Source organism: Babylonia areolata, chromosome 27 (assembly GCF_041734735.1).
Source record: "Babylonia areolata isolate BAREFJ2019XMU chromosome 27, ASM4173473v1, whole genome shotgun sequence".
NCBI classification, from domain to species: Eukaryota; Metazoa; Mollusca; class Gastropoda; order Neogastropoda; family Buccinidae; genus Babylonia; species Babylonia areolata.
The window spans coordinates 35993507-36016006 of record NC_134902.1 but is presented as its reverse complement, the minus strand read 5'-3'; the positions used below and the strand labels follow the sequence as shown (position 1 = coordinate 36016006).

The window sequence follows — 22500 nt, the reverse complement described above, 5'->3', positions numbered from 1 at the left end:
TGAAAACTGACCACCCATAATGACATGAATTTATGTTTGACATTCATAAGAGATGAGTGTGATGTTCACTTACTGTGAACACACAAGATCCTTAACGGTTTGTGTAAGACCTTAACAAATGAATGACAACACTCCCAAGATAATAACAAACCTGTGTACAGTCCAGCTGCTTTTCTGTCTGTCAGTCTGTTTATATATCAATGTACCCTTTTTTTTCTTCTTTTTTTTTCTTTCTAGAAAACATCCTTTAACTCTCTCCCTATACGAACGGCGAAAGAGAAGACGTTAACAGCGTTTCACCCCAATTACCATCATCAAAATATTGCAAGCGGAAGGCTCTTATACTGAAGAGGTGAATGTTGACAAAGAATACCACAATTCTGATGACGGAAGCTAAAGGTTGGGTCATTCAGACACCCACTGGACATCCGAGGGGTCTGTGTAGAGGAGAAGAGAGGACTGGCCGTACTGAGTGAGTTAAGCTGTTGCAAAATATTGACCTGTAAGCACATGACTGACAGACTGCGCCGTGCCATGGATTGTTTTGTTTAGTTTTGACTGGGTTTACGATGACGGGCGCAATAGCCGAGTGGTTAGAGCGTTGGACTTTCAATCTGAGGGCCCATGGGTTCAAATCTCGGTGACGGCGCCTGGTGGGTGAAGGGTGGAGATTTCTCCTATCTCCCAGGTCAACATATGTGCAGACCTGCTTAGTGCCTGAACCCCCTTCGTGTGTATACACAAGCACAAGATCAAATACACATGTTTAAAGGTCCTGTTATCCATGACAACATTCGGTGGGTTATGGAAACAAGTATTTACCCAGCATGCACACCCCCAAAGCGGAATACGGCTGCCTACGTGGCGGGGTAAAAACAGTCATACACGTAAAAGCCCACTCATGTACATACGAGTGAACGTGGGAGTTGCAGCCCACGAACGCAGAACAAGAATGAGACTGGGTTATTATGAAAGAGTAGGTATCTTTTTTACTGCTGACATTCATTAATGATATACATGGGGGTAATTTCATTACCACAAATTCATGTTACTTTAGAAGTGTGTGTGTGTGTGTGTGTGTGTGTGTGTGTGTGTGTGTGCAGCTTGTTTTGTTGTGATTGTGTGTGTGTGTGCACATGTGTGTGTGTGTGTATGTGTGCACATGTGTGTGTGTGTGTGTGTGTGTACGTCTGCTGGGACATACAGGGGTGGGGGGTCTGTGGGTCAGGTGGGAGAAGTGTCTTGTGTCGTGAGTGATGTCAGGCTGTTTCTGTATCATTATCATTATTCTTATCAATATCATCAACACTGTTGATGTTGTTGTTATTGTTATCGTTGCTAAACAGATCTGTTGACACACTACTTCTAGCTAAACAACAAACCACTTCCAGCCATTACCATTCCGTCAGGTCGTCCATATGCAGGAAGCGGTTCCTGTACTCTCTGGGCAGTTCAAACTGCGATGGCACGGGAAGCATGGACTCGTAGAAGTCCTGCACCACAGCTTTTACCTGAAAACACATCACCTTAGTCCTGAACTACACCTTTTACCTGGAACACATCATCTGAGTCCTGAACTACACCTTTTACCTGAAACACATCACCTTAATCCTGAACTACGCCTTTTACCTGGAACACATCACCCTAGTCCTGAACTACACCTTTTACCTGGAACACATCACCTTAGTCCTGAACTACACCTTTTACCTGGAACACACCACCCTAGTCCTGAACTACACCTTTTACCTGGAACACATCACCTTAGTCCTGAACTACACCTTTTACCTGGAACACACTACCTTAGTCCTGAACTACAACTTTTAACTGGAACACATCACCTTAGTCCTGAACCACACCTTTTACCTGAAAACACATCACCTTAGTCCTGAACTACACATTTTACCTGAAACACATCACCTTAGTCCTGAACTACACCTTTTACCTGGAACACATCACCCTAGTCCTAACTACACCTTTTACCTGGAACACATCATCTTAATCCTGAACTACACCTTTTACATGGAACACATCACCTTAGTCCTGAACTACACCTTTTACCTGGAACACATCACCTTAGTCCTGAACTACACCTTTTACCTGGAACACATCACCTTAGTCCTGAACTACACCTTTTACCTGGAACACATCACTTTAGTCCTGAACTACACCTTTTACCTGGAACACATCACCTTAGTCCTGAACTACACCTTTTACCTGGAACACATCACTTTAGTCCTGAACTACACCTTTTACCTGGAACACATCACCTTAGTCCTGAACTACACCTTTTACCTGGAACACACCACCTTAGTCCTGAACTACACCTTTTACCTGAAACACATCACCCTAGTCCTTACTACACCTTTTACCTGGAACACATCACCTTAGTCCTGAACTACACCTTTTACCTGGAACACATCACCTTAGTCCTGAACTACACCTTTTACCTGGAACACATCACCTTAGTCCTGAACTACACCTTTTACCTGGAACACATCACCCTAGTCCTGACACCTTTTATCTGGAACACATCACCTTAATATATAAAACAAAATAAAATAAAACAAAATAAAATAAAATAAAATAAAATAAAACACAATGCAACAAAATGAAATGAAATAAACAAAATGACTCCTCTTGTTGTTGTGTCAGAATAAGAGGTCAAAGTGCCAAGTTTAGAGAACACAAAAAAATATAAATATAACAGTAAATGCAGTTTGCATATAATTAGGCTTCTTTTTTATTTTTTTGTGCCCATCCCAGAGGTGCAATATTGTTTTAAACAAGATGACTGGAAAGAACTGAATTTTTCCTATTTTTATGCCAAATTTGGTGTCAACTGACAAAGTATTAGCAGAGAAAATGTCAATGTTAAAATTTACCATGGACACACAGACACACAGACACACGGACACACACACACACACACACACAGACAACCGAACACCGGGTTAAAACATAGACTCACTTTGTTTACACAAGTGAGTCAATAAAAGGAAATGAAATGAAATGAAACAGAATAAGATAAAATAAGATAAAATAAAGGGAAATAAAACGATCAGTCGCCGTGGCCAAGTGGTTAGCATCACGGACTGACGGCTAGAAGGACGCGGGTTCAAATCCCAGCGGAGGTGGGTTTTTCAGCCCGTGGCCGGCTCCTACTCAGAGTTGAGTGTGCTGTGGGCTTAAATAGGGAGACTGGGACCACACAGTCAAGTGTCATCCACTTCAAGGATGCGTATTTGGGTGTGTTGCTCTAATTACCTGACCAACACTGCAAGTGTCTGTATCTCTAGGGCCTTGTTAACGCCGGGATATCATTATGACAGGAAGTGTAGAGTACAGCCTTGTCACGCTGTCCCAAACCAAAATGGACCTCCATAGCAACATCGTCATCATCATCGTCATCCTCCTCCTCCTTCATCATCATCAACATAAACAAAACAGTCTCAAAGTTTGTGGCCTTTCATGCCCTGCTCTCATGGTGACCTCAGTTTTGATACCCCTCCACTTCCTTGCTTGGGGTGAGTCCTGTCAATGTCTTCAGTGTCTGCAGATTCATGGGGGGCTGTTGTTTGAGGGACGTGGTGGCGGTCTCCACACTGGGATGGACACTCACTCAGTCTGGCTCCGCGACTAAGCCATTATTGTCGTTAGTAGGGGGCTTAGTAGGTGGTGTCCTAAGTACGTTGAATCAGAAAGGCACCACTGAACACCACCGAACTGACTCAGCAGCAGTGCAGGGTCTCCTCTGGTGTGTGGCCTCCTGGTGACCTAACATTGATGGTTCCCTGCAGACTGCCAACGGTGGAAATGTGATGGACGAACGCGGGTGTGGCCGTGTATGGTGGAATCTAAATGAGCGGCGTGGGAGTAATGCCACTGAAATGGTGCAGATGATGGGGCAGCAAAAAGAAGAAAAAAAACCAGAAGTGAAATAAAATGAAATAAAATAAAATGAATAAACCGTAACATAATAAAATAAAACAAAATAGAACAAAACAAAAAATAAAAGCAATGAAATAAAACAAAATAAAATAAAATAAAATAAAACAAAATAAAACAAAGTAAGAAAAACAAAATAAAAAAAATACAAATAGAATAAAATAAGACAGAATAACAAAATGCTGGTCAGCAAAAACAATGCACACTGTGGACTGATTTCAAGCCTTCAGACGGAACACCAACGGATCAGTTCATTACAACTACCTATATTCACAGAGGTTACTTACTGTTTTGGCCTCCTCCGAGCTGTGGTCGATGTTATCATTCAAGCAAATGAATTTTCTGCAAACAGATTTAACACAGAGGAAATGAAATGGACAGGCGGGAAAAAAAACAAAACAGAGCTGATTCACATGAATGTCTTACAACTAATTCTACGCATCGTGACAGTACTGTTCACATCTTGTTCTCTCTCTCTCTCTCTCTCTCTCTCTCTCTCTCTCTCTCTCTCTCTCTCTCTCTCTCGTTATTTTCTTTTTACTGCCATGTCAGCAGGTCTGACAGTATGGTAACCTGAACAAGCCAAGCACCCCCTCCCTCCCAGAAAGTGGAGTAGGGCTGCCAAAACAATGGAGTAAAAGCAGACATGTACATAAAAGTCTGTTTACTGATATGAGTTAATATAACAGTGTGCAAGTGTGGGAGTATTTATGAAAACATTTATGCGTGTGTACACAATAATAAAATGTTGAAATCACAAGGAAATTGCACTGGGACCTAGAACAGCCTCTGAACAGTTGTCAACAGCTGTTGAGTTGGACGGCAGACAATCCGGGATTCAGACAGTGTTCGACTGGAACAGCAGGTGGGGTACTGCTGGTTTGATTAACTGATTCTGTCAAGAAGGAAGGTGGCAGAACGGTTAAGATGCTTGGCTGCCAATACTGTGTCCCTAAGGGTGTGAGTTCGAATCACAGTCTCACCCTTTCTTAAGTAAGACCTATGGACACAGATCGTTTTCTTTTCAATCGCCAAAAACGTGGAACAAGCTCCCTGATAACCTCCGTCATTCTGATTTCCTCGCATCTTTTAAATCTTGTCTCAAAACTCACCTTTTCCCTCAGCAGTAAGTTCAATTGTGGCAGGTCCCCTTCCTTTGCGTATGTGTACATAACTACATGCATGTATATGAATATGTATTGTGTGCGCGTGCGTTTATGTAAGTTTGTGCCTGCCTATGTGTGCGTATGTGTTAGGGTAGCTGTTAGATACACATGTATTGTTAAAATGTATGTACGCAGTGTGTGTGTGTGTGTGTGTGTGTGTGTGTGTGTGTGTGTGTGTAGTCATATTTTGGTGTGTGTATGTAACATAGATGTAATGTTTTATGTTAACAAAGCGTTTTTGTAAAGCACCTAGAGCAGATTCCTGGATAGTGTGCTATATAAGTATCCATTATTATTATTATTATTATTATTATTATTATTATTCTGCCAAGTCTGAGGAGAAAATCAAACTGAGTGTCCAGTCATTCGGAGGAGACTATAACCCAAGGTCCTGCATGCAGCCTGCACTCTGCGCACTAAAAAAAAGGACCAACCGCAACATACGGGTTGTCCTCTGGCAAAATTCCGTAGAAGAAATCCGCTCTGATAGGTACACAAATACATATGTATACACTCAAGGCCTGACTAAACAAGCTGGTTTATGCTGCTGGTCAGGCATCTGGTGTAGCATTTATGGATTTGCTCGAATGCACAGTGACCCCTCCTTGAGAAACTGAAACTGAAGCTGGAACAGATGATGTTCTGCCTGTTCAATTCGCTGTTTCTGTTTCAGGCATCCGTGTCACATAGACACGGGGGTTGCAGTCCACAAATGCAGAAGAAGAAGAAGAAGAACGAAGGAAAGAGGAGCCAACAGCGACACAACACGACCGTCAGGGGTGGTCACTCACTTTGGGTTTTTGCGGATGTCGTCCAGCTGACCCACCACCTTGGACACATTGCCGTGGATCATCTTGAAGGCCACACTGGAGTCATCCAGCACTGTCGTTCTGCAACATCAACATCAACATCAACACACATCGTCATCCAGCACTGTCGTTCTGCAACATCAACATCAACATCAACACACATCGTCATCCAGCACTGTCATTCTGCAACATCAACATCAACATCAACATCAACACACATCGTCATCCAGCACTGTCGTTCTGCAACATCAACATCAACACACACCGTCATCCAGCACTGTCGTTCTGCAACATCAACATCAACATCAACACACACCGTCATCCAGCACTGTCGTTCTGCAACATCAACATCAACACACATTGTCAGCCAGCACCATCGTTCATCAACATCAACATCAACACACACATCACAGGTCAAATCAAATCATGCTGCTTGCACTAACCCAGCAAAATGCAAAGGGGCCATTTCACAACTAAATATCCATCAGCTCACAAAACCAGTCGAAGAGTACAAAACAATGCCAGCTGAAACGGTAGCATAATTGAAGCTGTGTACCTTGTAAATGAAGAGAGTTACCTACTCTTAGCTGTTTGTTAATCCTTTGCTCTCTTGGCCTCATTGTTCTTTCATTTTCAAGGTCAGAGAATGCTGATTAAAGCATTGTCGAAAAGAGAAAAGACCAGTTCTCCAATGTCTCGCACAATCTGAATCAAGTTTAAAATATAATGTAATGCAAAAGGTGTGTGGTTTGTTCAGTTGCTGCTGTGTGTGCATGTGTGTGTTTGTGTGTGTGTGTGTATGTGTGTAAATAAATAATGAAATATGTGGTCTTTGAATACGTTCTTGTGTGTTCAGTTGTCATTTGGTTTTCTTTTCGTAAGAAATGTGTATGAAAAAACTACAATGTTCATTGTAAAACACTTTGAGCTCCCTCTCAGGGGAGGAAAATACTCAACAAGTATCAATCATCATTACTATTCAAATATTGAAAACAGCGTATAAAGACCATTTAACCCACATATGTTTCAGTCCATGTAAACTTTAAGGCCAGACACGGTAGTGAAATTTTGACCAAAATCATGATTTTTTGTGATTTTCGTTTTTTTCGCATAATTTGCTTCTTCAACATCTAATCTTTATAGTCCGTTTCACCTGGGTACTATATTCACTTAAATAAAGCTTCAAGCAGCATCAACATGTGTGATTTCTTGTGAGTACAAGTACATCTCTTTCTTTTCCGGTTTTCTCAGTTTTGTGTTTTGTCTTCGTAATACCATTTTTCAAAATGCTAATGCTCAAAAACTTTAAAAGACAGCATGTTCAAACTTGGTACTTTCTTTCTTTATGTATTCATCTTAATTATAGTGCAGTGGTTTGTATAGTACTAGTAAAAGAATGAATATACACTCATTTGAAAAACATTATGTCAAGGAATTTATACACATTTCAACAAAAAAAATAATAATAAATGTATTTATTCAAATTCCAAAATACCACTGCACTATAATAAAGAACAAATACAAATAAATCAAATAAAACAAACAGAAATAACATAAATATAAAGGTACCGAAGTTTTAAGCTTTTAATTTTTTTGTTTGTCGGCCATTTTGGATTCGTTTCCATGGAAACCGTCACGACAAATTGCACAAAATGACCTTTTTACACATGTTTAGTCCAATATCTTTGCATACCATGTCACAGAAAGCCATAAACTTCAGGTTTATTTCATACGTTTTTGTACTACCGTGTCTGGCCTTAAATCAAGTTTAAAACACTGTTTTCCTTCAAGCACAGGAACAGGAGTCATGATGGCTGCCGGAAAAAGAGGGCGCTAGCCAGCGGGACAAAGGGGAGGTTACCTACTTCCGGGAGGTTATCGGCCGTAGTACTTTCGTTTTCTCCGCATAGGCGGATAGTAGTTTGCACAGGACAGGAATGTCAGACCCCTGCCGGAGTCTGCACTAGTTGGGTCACGGTTAAGTATGTGTAATTAAACACTGTTTTCCTTCAAGAACTGGAAAAAAAAGTGTCCAGGAGGACACAGGGGAAAAGAGGCCATGGGTTATTTGCTTCAAGCCCAGTACACAGACAGGGATTCTTACTTCCCCCTCCACTAGATCTTGAGTGGTGGTCTGGGTACTAGTCTGTCGGATGAGATGATAAATCAAATGTGGATGGAACGAGATGCATGCAAGCTCAAACTGCACATACACGCATGCTCACATGCATAAGCGTACAAGGGTGTGTGCAAGCAAGCACGCACACACTCTAAACATTCACGCACACTCAGCACTGACAGTCCCACCTGCGCATACTCACATCCCACAACACACACATAGATACGCGCACACACACACACACACACACACACACACACAGTAACTCACCTGTATTTTGGTCTGGCCTTGAACTTGTCCTTGACCTGCTTCACCATGGCCTCACAGGTTGTGAACAACAGCTTTGTCACCTGGGGCTGTGCACAGACAAGACAAGACAAGACATGACAAAACCTTCATTAGCCAGGGTAATCATACATAAGCAACAAACACGTGGCCTTTGACCTTAAAGAAGGACTGAAACGAATAAAGCACACTATGAACAAAAAGAAAACAGACCAAACCACAGTGAAGACAGGAATCAGAATGACAAACCTCCCTCCCTCTTTCCCCATCATCACGCCCCCTGTCTTGTACCAAAGATCACATACGCACGTTTAGGGAGGGACGCTCACTAAAAGTCTGGCTCTGCGACTAAGCCATTATTGTCGTTAGTAGGGTGCTTAGTAGGTGGTGTCCTAAGTACATTAAATCAGAACAGGTACCACTGAACACCACCGAAGTGACTCAGCAGCAGTGCAGGGTCTCCTCTGGTGTGTGGCCTCCTGGCAACCTAACATCAATTGTTCCCTGAGTACTGCCGACACTTGGACTGTGACGGACGAACCCAGGTGTGGCTGTGTATGGGGGACTCAGAATGAGCGGTATGGGAGTAATGCCACTGAAACGGTGCAGATTATGGGGCAGCATAATAAATTTAAAAAAAAATTTTTAATGCATGTTTAAAGATCCTGTAATCCATGTCAGCATGGGTTATAGAAACAAGAACATGAAACAAAATAATAATAATAATGATGATGATGAATATTTGGATGCCCTATCTCCGGAGAGCCCAGAGTGTTAACAAATACAATTACACATACATATACTGATGCAAATACACTTCATAACATTCATTTGCCTATACACATCACAAAATAAACAGGTCACACCCACCCACCCACACACACCCACACACCCACACACACCAGGCATTCATACCGATACAGCCCCATTCCTCTCACCACCCACCAACAATCGCAGAGAGACACACAGGGCAGGAAAACTGATCATAACAACTGTGGAGAAGGTGAGTTTTGAGAGCTGTTTTGAATGAGGACAAAGACTGAGCGTGCTGGACAGAAAAAGAGAATCACGAAAGTAAATGACACAACCAGTAAAGAGAGTTCCGATGATGAGGACAAGACTTCAACATGGTTTCCAGGTGGCCACAGGAGTGATAGTTAGCAACCCATCAAACCTGCTATATGATGATGATGATTTGGATACTTCTGTGGCGCGTATCTTTGGTCAGAGACCAAATTCAAAGCGATTCACAAACATGTAGTCATTTGCACAACAGGCTGCCTACCTGGGTAGAGCCGACTGACAACACCACTGGGCGCGCATCATTCATTTCCTGTGTCATTCAATCAGGTTTCAGCCACACACACACACACACACACACACATTCACACACACCCAAATACTCACACAGACATGTAACATTTTACAGGTATGACCGTTTTCATTATTTACCCCCCCATGTAGGCAGCAATTATTTTCAGGGTTGTGCATGCTGGGTATGTTCTTGTTTCCATAAACGACTGAACACTGACATGGGTTATAGGATTTTTAATGTTCATATCTGCTTTATCTTGTTTATCAGAATAATGTGTGCTGTATTACAAGCTGCGCCTTGTAGTGAGTGAGGATTTTTTGTTTTTCCAATGTGGAGGATACACCTTGTAATCTGAAAGGCCTCGTCGTCAGTAAAACACTATAAATGAATTCTACTTCCAAGAGCTGCACTTTGTGAACCTGTTGATGAAGTTGCAAGGTTCCTCACCATCTGCTGTTCGTAGTACTGTTCGCTGGGCAGGGCCAGGGTTTGCTGGCTGTACCTGTGGGCCACGTCTTCTGTCAGGTTCTTGGAGCAGTTGATGAAGGTGTTCTCCATGCTGGTCAGCGTCTGAGCAACACAACATGTGTACAAAGATAGATGCACACATAGATACGTGTATCAAAATAGATAGGTTTATACATAGATAGATCTCTGGATGGACCGCTTGTTGTGAGCGAGGAACACAACAGGTGTGAACATATATGGATACAAGATAGATTGTGGTTTTTAGAGGCCTCTTGTTGTAAGCATCACAACAGGTCTGTACTTAGATACAAGACAGATCTCTGTATGTACAGACCTCTTGTTGTTGGCAACACAACGGGTGTGTCCATACATAGGTAGATCTCTGTTTCTATGAACCTGTTGTTGTGACTGAGGAACACAATAGGTGTATACATAGACAGATAGGTGTATACATGGACAGATCTCTGTACTGACCTCTTGTAGTGATAAACAGAACAAGTGTACATAGAAAGATCTCTGTTTGTATGGACTTCTTGCAGTGAGTGATGAACACAACAGGTATATACATAGATAGATAGATAGACTGATAGACAGGCACATCTCTGCATGGATCTGTTCTTGTGAGTGATGAATGCAACAGGTGTACACACAAATAGATTTCTGTTTATACAAACATCTTCTTGTGTTTGAGGAGAACAACAGGTGTGAACATAGACAGATAGATCTCTGTACAGACCTCTTGTTGTAAGCAACACAACAGGTATATACACAGATAGATTGATCTCTGTTTGTACAGACCTCTTGTTGTAAGCAACATAACAGGTATATACACAGATAGATAGATCTCTGTTTGTACAGACCTCTTGTTGTAAGCAACATAACAGGTATATGATTGATCTCTGTTTGTACAGACCTCTTGTAAGCAACATAACAGGTATATACACAGATAGATAGATCTCTGTACAGACCTCTTGTTGTGAGTAAACAACACAACAGGTATATACACAGATAGATAGATATCTGAACAGGCCTCTTGCTGTGAGAACACAAATGTGTACACAGATAGATAGATCTCTGTATCCATGACTCTCTTGCTGTGAGAACACAAATGTGTACATAGACAGATAGATCTCTGTATCCATTAATCTCTTGTTGTGAGAACACAAATGTGTACAAAGATATCTCTGTATAGATAGACAGATCTCTGTATCCATGAATCTCTTGCTGTGAGAACACAAATGTGTACATAGATACATAGATCTCTCTGTATGCACGAATCTCTTGCTGTGAGAACACAAATGTGTACATAGATACATAGATCTCTGTATCCATGAATCTCTTGCTGTGAGAACACAAATGTGTACATAGATACATAGATCTCTGTATCCATGAATCTCTTGCTGTGAGAACACAAATGTGTACATAGATACATAGATCTCTCTGTATGCACGAATCTCTTGCTGTGAGAAAGAAAAACAACATGGGTACACACTGACAGGTCTCGGACTGCATGGACATCTTATTGTGAGTGAGGAACACATCAGGTGCTGTACATATACACAATCCTCACACACACACACACACACACACACACACACACGAACACACACACACTCATTCACACACACAAACACACTCACTCACTCACACACACACACACACACGAACACACCCACACTCACTCACACACACAAACACACTCACTCACACACACGAACACAACACACACACACACACACACACGAACACACACACACATGAACACACACAAATACACTCACTCACACACACACACACACACACAACACACACACGCACACGCACAAACACACACACACACACACACACAACACACACACACACACACACACACACACAACACACACACACTCACTCACACAAATACACTCACTCACACACACACATACGAACACACACACACACACACACACACACACACAACACACACACACGAACACACACAAACACACTCACTCACACACACACACACACATACGAACACACACACACTCACTCACACACACGAACACACACAAACATACAAACACACACACTAATTCACTCACAAAAACATGACACACAATAACAAAGCTGACAGTCAAGCTACTGCCATTTAACATACACAAACCAAACACGCTTTCAACAAAGCAAAAGGAACACGACACGAATGGAACACATGCAAACAAAAAAAAACAAAAAAAACACAGGTATGACAAGCAATTTCTTTTTATCATTATACACAACAACAAAAAAAAACAACAGAAAAAGACAAAAATCTCACCTCCAAGTACAACGGCAGGTCATTCAGTCGAGTGACAAGAGTTCTGAGCTCACGATCCGACAGTATACTGAAACAAACGGAGAAGAAAAAAAAAACATAAAATTTAACACCCAATTTATATCAGAATCAGGGTGGGAGGAAGCAGGTGGGGGACTGGAGGGAGGCAAGAGGGGTGCGTCTCTGGACTCCACCACATTCAGATGAGGGAGAGAAAAGCGCCATGCCTTGCTGTCTTTCTGTTTCGGACCTTCTTCTTCTTCTTCTTCTGTGTTCACTTGTATGCACACGAGTGGGCTTTTACGTGTATGACCGTTTTTACCCCGCCATGTAGGCAGCCATACTCCGTTTTCGGGGGTGTGCATGCTGGGTATGTTCTTGTTTCTATAACCCACCGAACACTGACATGGATTACAGGATCTTTAACGTGCGTATTTGATCTTCTGCTTGCATATACACACGAAGGGGGTTCAGGCACTAGCAGGTCTGCACATATGTTGACCTGGGAGATCGTAAAAATCTCCACCCTTTACCCACCAGGCGCCGTCATCGTGATTCGAACCCGGGACCCTCAGAATGACAGTCCAACACTTTAACCACTCGGCTATTGCGCCCGTCAGTTTTCGGACCAGTTTTCAGACCCGTCGTCTCTCGAGCCTTTTCAGCCAACCTTCCAAACTGCTGCCTTGAAGTGAAGCAGTGAAATGAAAGGTAGGAAACCTGAAGGAAAGGGAATTAATCCATCAAGCCTTTCAACCTGACGGGAAGGGAATTAATCCATCAAGCCTTTCAACCTGAAGGGAAGGGAATTAATCCATCAAGCCTTTCAACCTGAAGGAAAGGGAATTAATCAATCAAGCCTTTCAACCTGAAGGAAAGGGAATTAATCAATCAAGCCTTTCACTTCCAACTGCGGATGTAGCCATGGTTTAGGGGTAACTGCGTAATCATGTGTCCAGCCACTGATTTGCACACGCTTACCTCCCTTGCAATGGCAACAGCTTTGACAAGTGTTTGAAGCAATTTCTCAGGAAGTTTTGGCTCAATTTTGATGCAGTTTGTTGCGTTGTATACAGCCAAAAGCTATTGAGTGTGTCAACATGGCTTCCCGAACAAACAGTACAGAAGAGGTGGCTAGAATTTTTTTCAATTTTCCTCACAACTTCGACAATAGCAACTACAAAAATGTGATAGAAAATGAAAGAAATGTTGTTGTTGACCATCTGAAGTAATTCTGGTTACCCTGATGATGATTACATGCTACAAGGTACATCAACAGGAAGGGGGCGGGGGAGGGGGGGGGGTCAGAACTGGGTAAACAAAAACCCCAATATTTCAGCTTGAAACCTTCATTTCTGGGTTTTCATCTACTATGAAACCCTCCAGATGAAAGCTTCAAGCCAAAATGTTGTGTACAGTGAGTTCTTGTGTTGTAATATTTTGTGATAGTGTTTGTGGGTGTTAAGGTATGGGGCTGGGGGGTGTAGGTGCATGTGAACAGTTATATAGTGTTTTTATCTAAAACAACTTGATAGTGGAGGAAACAACATAACTGCACTTTGTTATTGTGCCTGATACATTTGCTAATATTTAGCACTATTTTCTCCCATAAAGTAAACATTGAATTTTCTTCTCTTTTTTTTCTTCTTTTTTTTTTTTTTTTTTTTTTTTTTGACAAATATTCTGATTGGGAGTTATCTCATCCTGTCAACATTGAAGTTATGATAATTATATTCTCCACACATTTTCTTTCAACATGTTTTTGGGGGGGTTTGTTTTTTGTTTGTTTGTTTATTTGTTTGTTTGTTTTTTTCTTTATTGAGGTTGGTGTTTATTTTACAAAAATCACAAATAGTTCTGGAAGTGAAAGGGTTAAGAGATGTCATAAACGAAAAAAAACTGTCCTTCCAACACCATCCATTCCCCCCCCCCCCACCCCCCACCCCTCCAGTCCCTCCCCTATCACCCCCATTCCCCTAATATGCCAGCTAATATGTAGAAGATCATGAGTCATCATCTTCTCTTCCAGATGTGTGCAGTAAATATATATCTCAAGCTGACACATGATTCGTATCAATCACCTCCATTTTCACCACCAGTACATGGCCTCTGCAAATTCTAGACCAGTGCTACCAGAACCATGAAGCTTATGTCTTAAACAAAAACGTTAGAAAACTTCACCGAAAGGCTTACAACCCTTCAGGATGTGCTACTTGTAATGACAACCAACTTCAACATCCAGTCATCAGGATACGCTGGTCATGATGACAACCAATATCATCAAACCATCAACCACCGAAAATGGAGTATGGCTGCCTACATGATGCAGTACAAGCCTTCATACGTGTAAAATCCCGCTCATACATAATAATAATAATAATGGATACTTATATAGCACACTATCCAGAAATCTGCTCTAGGTGCTTTACAAAAACGTTTTTGTTAACATAAAACATAACATCAATGTTACATACACACACCAAAATGTGACTACACACACACACACACACACACACTGCATACATACATTTTAACATACATGCATATCTAACAGCTACCCATGCAAGTGAACACAGGAGCTGCAACCCATGAATTCAGAATGAAGCAGAATAATCTAACCATCAGATGAACTGATCATAACAACAAACCAACACATGTATCATAACGATCATCAGGATGTGCTGCTCATAATGATGACAGGACGTCACCTCCATGACCTATGACCTATAGCACTTGCCCATTTATGGGTGCTGCCCCAAGCCCACACAGTGACAACACCTGACGTCATTCTCTACCTGTACCACTGTCACACCCATACAGTGTCAACACCTTTCGTCACTCTCTACCTGTACCACTGTCACACCCTCACAGTGTCAACACCTGACGTCACTCTCTACCTGTACCACTGTCACACCTTCCGTGTCAACACCTGACGTCACTTTCTACCTGTACCACTGTCACACCCTCACAGTGTCAACACCTGACGTCATTCTCTACCTGTACCACTGTCACACCCTCACAGTGTCAACACCTGACGTCACTCTCTACCTGTACCACTGTCACACCTTCACAGTGTCAACACCTGTCGTCACTCTCTACCTGTACCACTGTCACACCTTCACAGTGTCAACACCTGTCGTCACTCTCTACCTGTACTACTGTCACACCCTCACAGTGTCAACATCTGACGTCACTCTCTACCTGTACCACTGTCACACCTTCACAGTGTCAACACCTGTCGTCACTCTCTACCTGTACCACTGTCACACCTTCACAGTGTCAACATCTGACGTCACTCTCTACCTGTACCACTGTCACACCCTCACAGTGTCAACACCTGACGTCACTCTCTAACTGTACCACTGTCACACCTTCACAGTGTCAACACCTTTCGTTACTCTCTACCTGTACCACTGTCACACCCTCACAGTGTCAACACCTGACGTCACTCTCTACCTGTACCACTGTCACACCCTCACAGTGTCAACACCTGACGTCACTCTCTACCTGTACAACTGTCACACCTTCAGTGTCAACACCTGACGTTACTTTCTACCTGTACCACTGTCACACCTTCACAGTGTCAACACCTGACGTCACTTTCTACCTGTACCACTGTCACACCTTCACAGTGTCAACACCTGACGTCACTCTCTACCTGTACCACTGTCACACCCTCACAGTGTCAACATCTGACGTCACTCTCTACCTGTACCACTGTCACACCTTCACAGTGTCAACACCTGTCGTCACTCTCTACCTGTACCACTGTCACACCTTCACAGTGTCAACACCTGTCGTCACTCTCTACCTGTACCACTGTCACACCTTCACAGTGTCAACACCTGTCGTCACTCTCTACCTGTACCACTGTCACACCTTCACAGTGTCAACACCTGTCGTCACTCTCTACCTGTACCACTGTCACACCTTCACAGTGTCAACACCTGACGTCACTCTCTACCTGTACCACTGTCACACCTTCACAGTGTCAACACCTGTCGTCACTACCTGTACCACTGTCACACCTTCACAGTGTCAACATCTGACGTCACTCTCTACCTGTACCACTGTCACACCCTCACAGTGTCAACACCTGACGTCACTCTCTAACTGTACCACTGTCACACCTTCACAGTGTCAACACCTTTCGTTACTCTCTACCTGTACCACTGTCACACCCTCACAGTGTCAACACCTGACATCACTCTCTACCTGTACAACTGTCACACCTTCAGTGTCAACACCTGACGTGACTTTCTACCTGTACCACTGTCACACCTTCACAGTGTCAACACCTGACGTCACTTTCTACCTGTACCACTGTCACACCTTCACAGTGTCAACACTTGACGTCACTCTCTACCTGTACCACTGTCACACCCTCACAGTGTCAACACCTGACGTCACTCTCTACCTGTACCACTGTCACACCTTCACAGTGTCAACATCTGACGTCACTCTCTACCTGTACCACTGTCACACCTTCACAGTGTCAACACCTGACGTCACTTTCTACCTGTACCACTGTCACACCTTCACAGTGTCAACACTTGACGTCACTCTCTACCTGTACCACTGTCACACCTTCACAGTGTCAACACCTGACGTCACTCTCTACCTGTACCACTGTCACACCCACACAGTGTCAACACCTGACGTCACTCCCTACCTGTACCACTGTCACACCCACACAGTGTCAACACCTGACGTCACTCTCTACCTGTACCACTGTCACACCCTCACAGTGTCAACACCTGACGTCACTCCCTACCTGTACCACTGTCACACCCACACAGTGTCAACACCTGACGTCACTCTCTACCTGTACCACTGTCACACCCTCACAGTGTCAACACCTGACGTCACTTTCTACCTGTACCACTGTCACACCCTCACAGAGTCAACACCTGACGTCACTTTCTACCTGTACTACTGTCACACCCTCCCAGTGTCAACACCTGACGTCACTCTCTACCTGTACCACTGTCACACCCACACAGTGTCAACACCTGACGTCACTCTCTACCTGTACCACTGTCACACCCTCACAGTGTCAACACCTGACGTCACTCTCTACCTGTACCACTGTCACACCCTCACAGTGTCAACACCTGACGTCACTTTCTACCTGTACCCTCACAGTGTCAACACCTGACGTCACTTTCTACTTGTACCCTCACACCTGTCATTTTTTACCTGTACCCTCACAGTGTCAACACCTGATGTCACTTTTTACCTGTACTGTCACACTTTCTACCTGTACCCTCACAGTGTCAACACCTGACGTCACTCTCTACCTGCACCACTGTCACACCCTCACAGTGTCAACACCTGACGTCACTCTCTACCTGTACAACTGTCACACCTTCACAGTGTCAACACCTGACGTCACTCTCTACCTGTACCACTGTCACACCCTCACAGTGTCAACACCTGACGTCACTCTCTACCTGTACAACTGTCACACCTTCACAGTGTCAACACCTGATGTCACTCTCTACCTGTACAACTGTCACACCCTCACAGTGTCAACACCTGACGTCACTCTCTACCTGTACCACTGTCACACCCTCACAGTGTCAACACCTGACATCACTCTCTACCTGTACCACTGTCACACCTTCAGTGTCAACACCTGACATCACTCTCTACCTGTACAACTGTCACACCTTCAGTGTCAACACCTGACGTGACTTTCTACCTGTACCACTGTCACACCTTCACAGTGTCAACACCTGTCGTCACTCTCTACCTGTACAACTGTCACACCCTCACAGCGTCAACACCTGACGTCACTCACTACCTGTACAACTGTCACACCCTCACAGTGTCAACACCTGACGTCACTCTCTACCTGTACAACTGTCACACCCTCCCAGTGTCAACACCTGACGTCACTCTCTACCTGTACCACTGTCACACCCTCACAGTGTCAACACTTGACGTCACTTTCTACCTGTACCCTCACACCTGTCACTTTTTACCTGTACCCTCACACTTTCTGCCTGTACCTCACCTGTTCTACCTGTACCCTCACACCTGTCACTTTCTACCTGACACCTAATGTCACTTTCTACCTGTACCCTCACACCTGTCTCTTTCTACCTGTACCCTCACACCTGTCACTTTTTACCTGTACCCTCAGTGTCAACACCTGATGTCACTGTCTACCTGTACCCTCACACCTGTCTCTTTCTACCTGTACCCTCACACCTGTCACTTTCTACCTGTACCCTCACACCTGTCACTTTCTACCTGACACCTAATGTCACTTTCTACCTGTACCCTCACACCTGTCTCTTTCTACCTGTACCCTCACACCTGTCACTTTCTACCTGTACCCTCACAGTGTCAACACCTGATGTCACTTTCTACCTGTACCCTCACACTTTCTACCTGTACCCTCACACCTGTCACTTTCTACCTGTACCCTCACAGTGTCAACACCTGATGTCACTTTCTACCTGTACCCTCACAGTGTCAACACCTGATGTCACTTTCTACCTGTACCCTCACACCTGTCACTTTCTACCTGTACCCTCACAGTGTCAACACCTGACGTCACTTTCTACCTGTACCCTCACACCTGTCACTTTCTACCTGTACCCTCACAGTGTCAACACCTACCCAGAATGGTCCGTGTCCATCTCATCAAACACCTGGTCAGGCTCGATGGGCTGCACGGCCCCCAGCACGTAGTAGTAGTAAGAGAAGGCGAACTGCATGTCGTCAGGACTGCGCACCTTGTGGGACGACGTCACCTCCCACTCTGCTGGATATCTGCAATTTGAAAAAAATTATGTTACAATAATTAAAAAAAATCTACAGATATATACATATATATATATACATACACACACACGCACACACATATATATAAACAATACGTCCCCATGGAAGGAGGCCACACACCAGAGGAGACCCTGCACTGCTGCTGAGTCACTTCTGTGGTGTTTAGTAGTGCCCGTTCTGATTTAACGTACTTAGGACACTACATACTAAGCCCCTCAACTGATGACAATGATGCCTTAGTCACTGAGCCAGACTGAGTGAGTGTCTTTCCCAGAGTGGAGATTGTCCCTCCAACAGCAGTCCCCCATGAATCCACCAACATTAAGATAAGATAAAAAAAAATAACTTTATTATCTCCAATCAGAGAAATTTGGTCAGGTGCATATTCACAACATAGACAAGTAAACAAAATGGAGACCATAACTATACAAAAAAATAAAATAAAATAAAGTAATGATTTTCTTTTTTTAACCAAAAAAACAGCAGCTATATGGAATATAACAAAGACACAAATGTGAAAATATCACATACACCGTTTCATACATTCATTCCACACACTGCAGGTAATATTTCAAATGTAAAAACAGAAAGAATTAATAAACATTAATCATAATCATGAGCATACCACATATCACTGCATACTGATGATGACAGATAAGATAAGAATAACATTATCATCTCACAAAGATAAATTGCATCAGGTGCAGCAAGAACTTGATAAGACCTACCCCGAACATGGGGGGGGGGGGGGGGTATCAAAACTGAGGTCACCATGAGAGCAGGGCATGAAAGGCCAAGTAATTTGGGACTTTTGGGAATTTGAGATTGATATTCAGAGCTTTCCAGCACTCCCAGGCTCATGCCCAGTCCACTGGGCTATAAGCGACAAAGATACATGAATAAGAAACACACCTGTCAAGATAGGTCTAGAGCTGGCCCCAAAAAACCCCAGTAAATACACACAAGGAAATGTTCTTGACATCTTTCAAAACCAAAATAATTCCAAGAAAGGAACACACCTTCACACACACACCTTTCCCCACACCCTCACACACACACACACACACACACACACACACACTCTCACCCCCCCCCACCCTCACCCTCACCACCCATTCCCAACACCCACCCACCCAGTCCCTCACTCACACTCCCCACACACACACACATACACACACACACTCTCACACACCCCCCCCACCCTCACCCTCACTACCCATTCCCAACACCCACCCACTCAGTCCCTCACTCACACTCCCCACACCCTCACACACACACACACACACACACCTTCCCCCTCACCCCCCAGCTCCCCCACCCACCCACCCCCCCATCACCCCCCCCCTCCACACACACACACACGCACACCACTCCCCACACCCTCACACACACACACATCCACACACACACACTCACATCGCCTGCAGTTCGGCCATGATGTGTTTGTCGATCATGTGCGGCATGTGGGCGGGGACCTTGCGAGCGGCGTACCCAAACAGTTTGTTGTAGAGACGGTTGACATGTCGGAGGGAGTCGCCGAACGTGTCCAGCAGCTGACGCCCCTTACGGTTGTCGATTTCATACACCGTCGCCTGCTGCAGCTCCTTCTGTCTCTAGTCACACCACCCAAAATAATGACAACTGCATAATTTGCTGAGACAGAAAACGCATCAAACAAACAAAGCCAAACAAAAAAAGAACGAGACAAGACAGAAACCGAAACCGAGGAAGACAGAGCGAAAGAAAGGGATTATTTTGGGGGCGGGGGGAGGGCGCGGAGGGGACAAAGTGGGAGGGGGACGCTCACTTTGCGTAACTGGCTGAAAGCTCTCTGCACGTGGCTGGGCAGTCCCCCGTCCGGCTCCCCCGCCCTCTGCAGGCTGCCCTGCTCCTTCAGGTACTTCAGAAACTCCTCGTCACTCAGGTACCGCCCTCTCCCTTCACCCTCCTCCTCCGCTCCTTCCTCCTTCTTCTCTCCTTCCTCCTTTTCTTCTTTCTCTCGTTCCTCCTGATGAATGAAAAATTGAATGTATGTGTATGTGTGAACAGTACGTGCGTGTGTGTGTTTGTGTGTGTTTGAGTGTGTGGGCGTGAATGTGTACGTATGTCTTTGTTGCTTGTTTTATAATTTTGTGTGTGTGTGTGTGTGTGTGTGTGTGTGTGTGTGTGTAAGTACCTATGTACATGTAATGTACCAATTGTTCCAGTTTTTCATCGCTTTGTTACCTTTAATAGACTATTCAAGTTCCTATTCTTATTCGTCGTTCTTATTATTTTATTTTATTTCAGTTTATTTCTTTATTTTTATGTTTTGTGTCGTTCGTTCTTTATTTTTTATGTCGTTAAATGGGCAGAATTGTAAAAAGGCCTTTACTGTGCCTAATTCTTTACCCATTAAAGATTCAATCAATCTCCTTCCTTCTTTCCTACCTCCTCCTTCTCTCGTTCTTCCCCAACGTCAACTCCCCCCAGCTTCACCACGTTGTCGCTCTCCGTGTCACGCCGCTCACCACCGCCATCCATGCCCTGACTCGCTAAGAGTTTTCGGTGTCCTTTCGGCACGGCCGCGTTCAGATTCCCTTCTTCTTCTTCTTCTTCTCCTCTCTCGCTGTCCTTTTTCTGGAGGTTTTGGGCGTCCTTTTCAGCTTTTTCTCCAGCTCCGGCTCCGGCTCCAGCTCCAGCTCTGGCTCCAGCGTGGTGTTGTTGTGGTGGTGGGCTCCATGCCTTTATTTCAGGCAGGAACTGTCTGTGCACATCTGCCAGGGCAATCTGGAACCCCACCTCTGTGTACTCGCCTGCAAAACAGTGGGGCACAGAATCAACTGGCACGTTCTTCTTGCAGAACAGAAGCAAAAACAATAGAAACAAAGTATAGGTATTCTTTACTGTCAAATATAATATGTATTTGTATTTGTATTTCTTTTTATCACAACAGATTTCTCTGTGTGAAATTCGGGCCGCTCTCCCCAGGGAGAGCGTGTCGCTATACTACAGCGCCACCCATTTTTTTGGTATTTTTCCTGCGTGCAGTTTTATTTGTTTTTCCTGTCAAAGTGGATTTTTCTACATTATTTTGCCAGGAACAACCCTTTGTTGGCGTGGGTTCTTTTATGTGCTCTAAGTGCATGCTACACACAGGACCTCGGTTTATCGTCTCATCCAAAAGACTAGCATCCAGAACAGTATTCTCCTATTTTGGGGCAAGAAATTCCCAAACTTATTTAACCAGGAGGGGTTTTTTTTTTCAGTTGTTTTGGGTCTCGCTTACCTTGCACTGAAACTCTGAATGATTTCAGATT

General features: G+C 43.9%; 1 protein-coding gene across 3 annotated transcripts in view; it reads right to left on the bottom strand.

Annotated features, from left to right (window-relative positions):
• Positions 1-22500, bottom strand: part of LOC143301631 (N-acetylglucosamine-1-phosphotransferase subunits alpha/beta-like) — an 82675-nt gene that overhangs the window by 11596 nt on the left and 48579 nt on the right. For all 3 annotated transcript variants that reach the window (XR_013057815.1, XM_076616053.1, XM_076616054.1), the window contains 10 exons: positions 21632-21996; positions 21009-21209; positions 20618-20814; positions 19037-19189; positions 12410-12476; positions 10087-10209; positions 8310-8395; positions 5903-6001; positions 4233-4287; positions 1399-1511 (listed from right to left, as the gene is read on the bottom strand). Coding sequence is in view for 2 of the 3 variants with exons in the window: in XM_076616053.1 (XP_076472168.1) it covers positions 1399-1511; positions 4233-4287; positions 5903-6001; positions 8310-8395; positions 10087-10209; positions 12410-12476; positions 19037-19189; positions 20618-20814; positions 21009-21209; positions 21632-21996 (1459 nt within the window). In the remaining variant the exon portion in view is untranslated. The remainder of the gene's footprint in view (positions 1-1398; positions 1512-4232; positions 4288-5902; positions 6002-8309; positions 8396-10086; positions 10210-12409; positions 12477-19036; positions 19190-20617; positions 20815-21008; positions 21210-21631; positions 21997-22500) is intronic.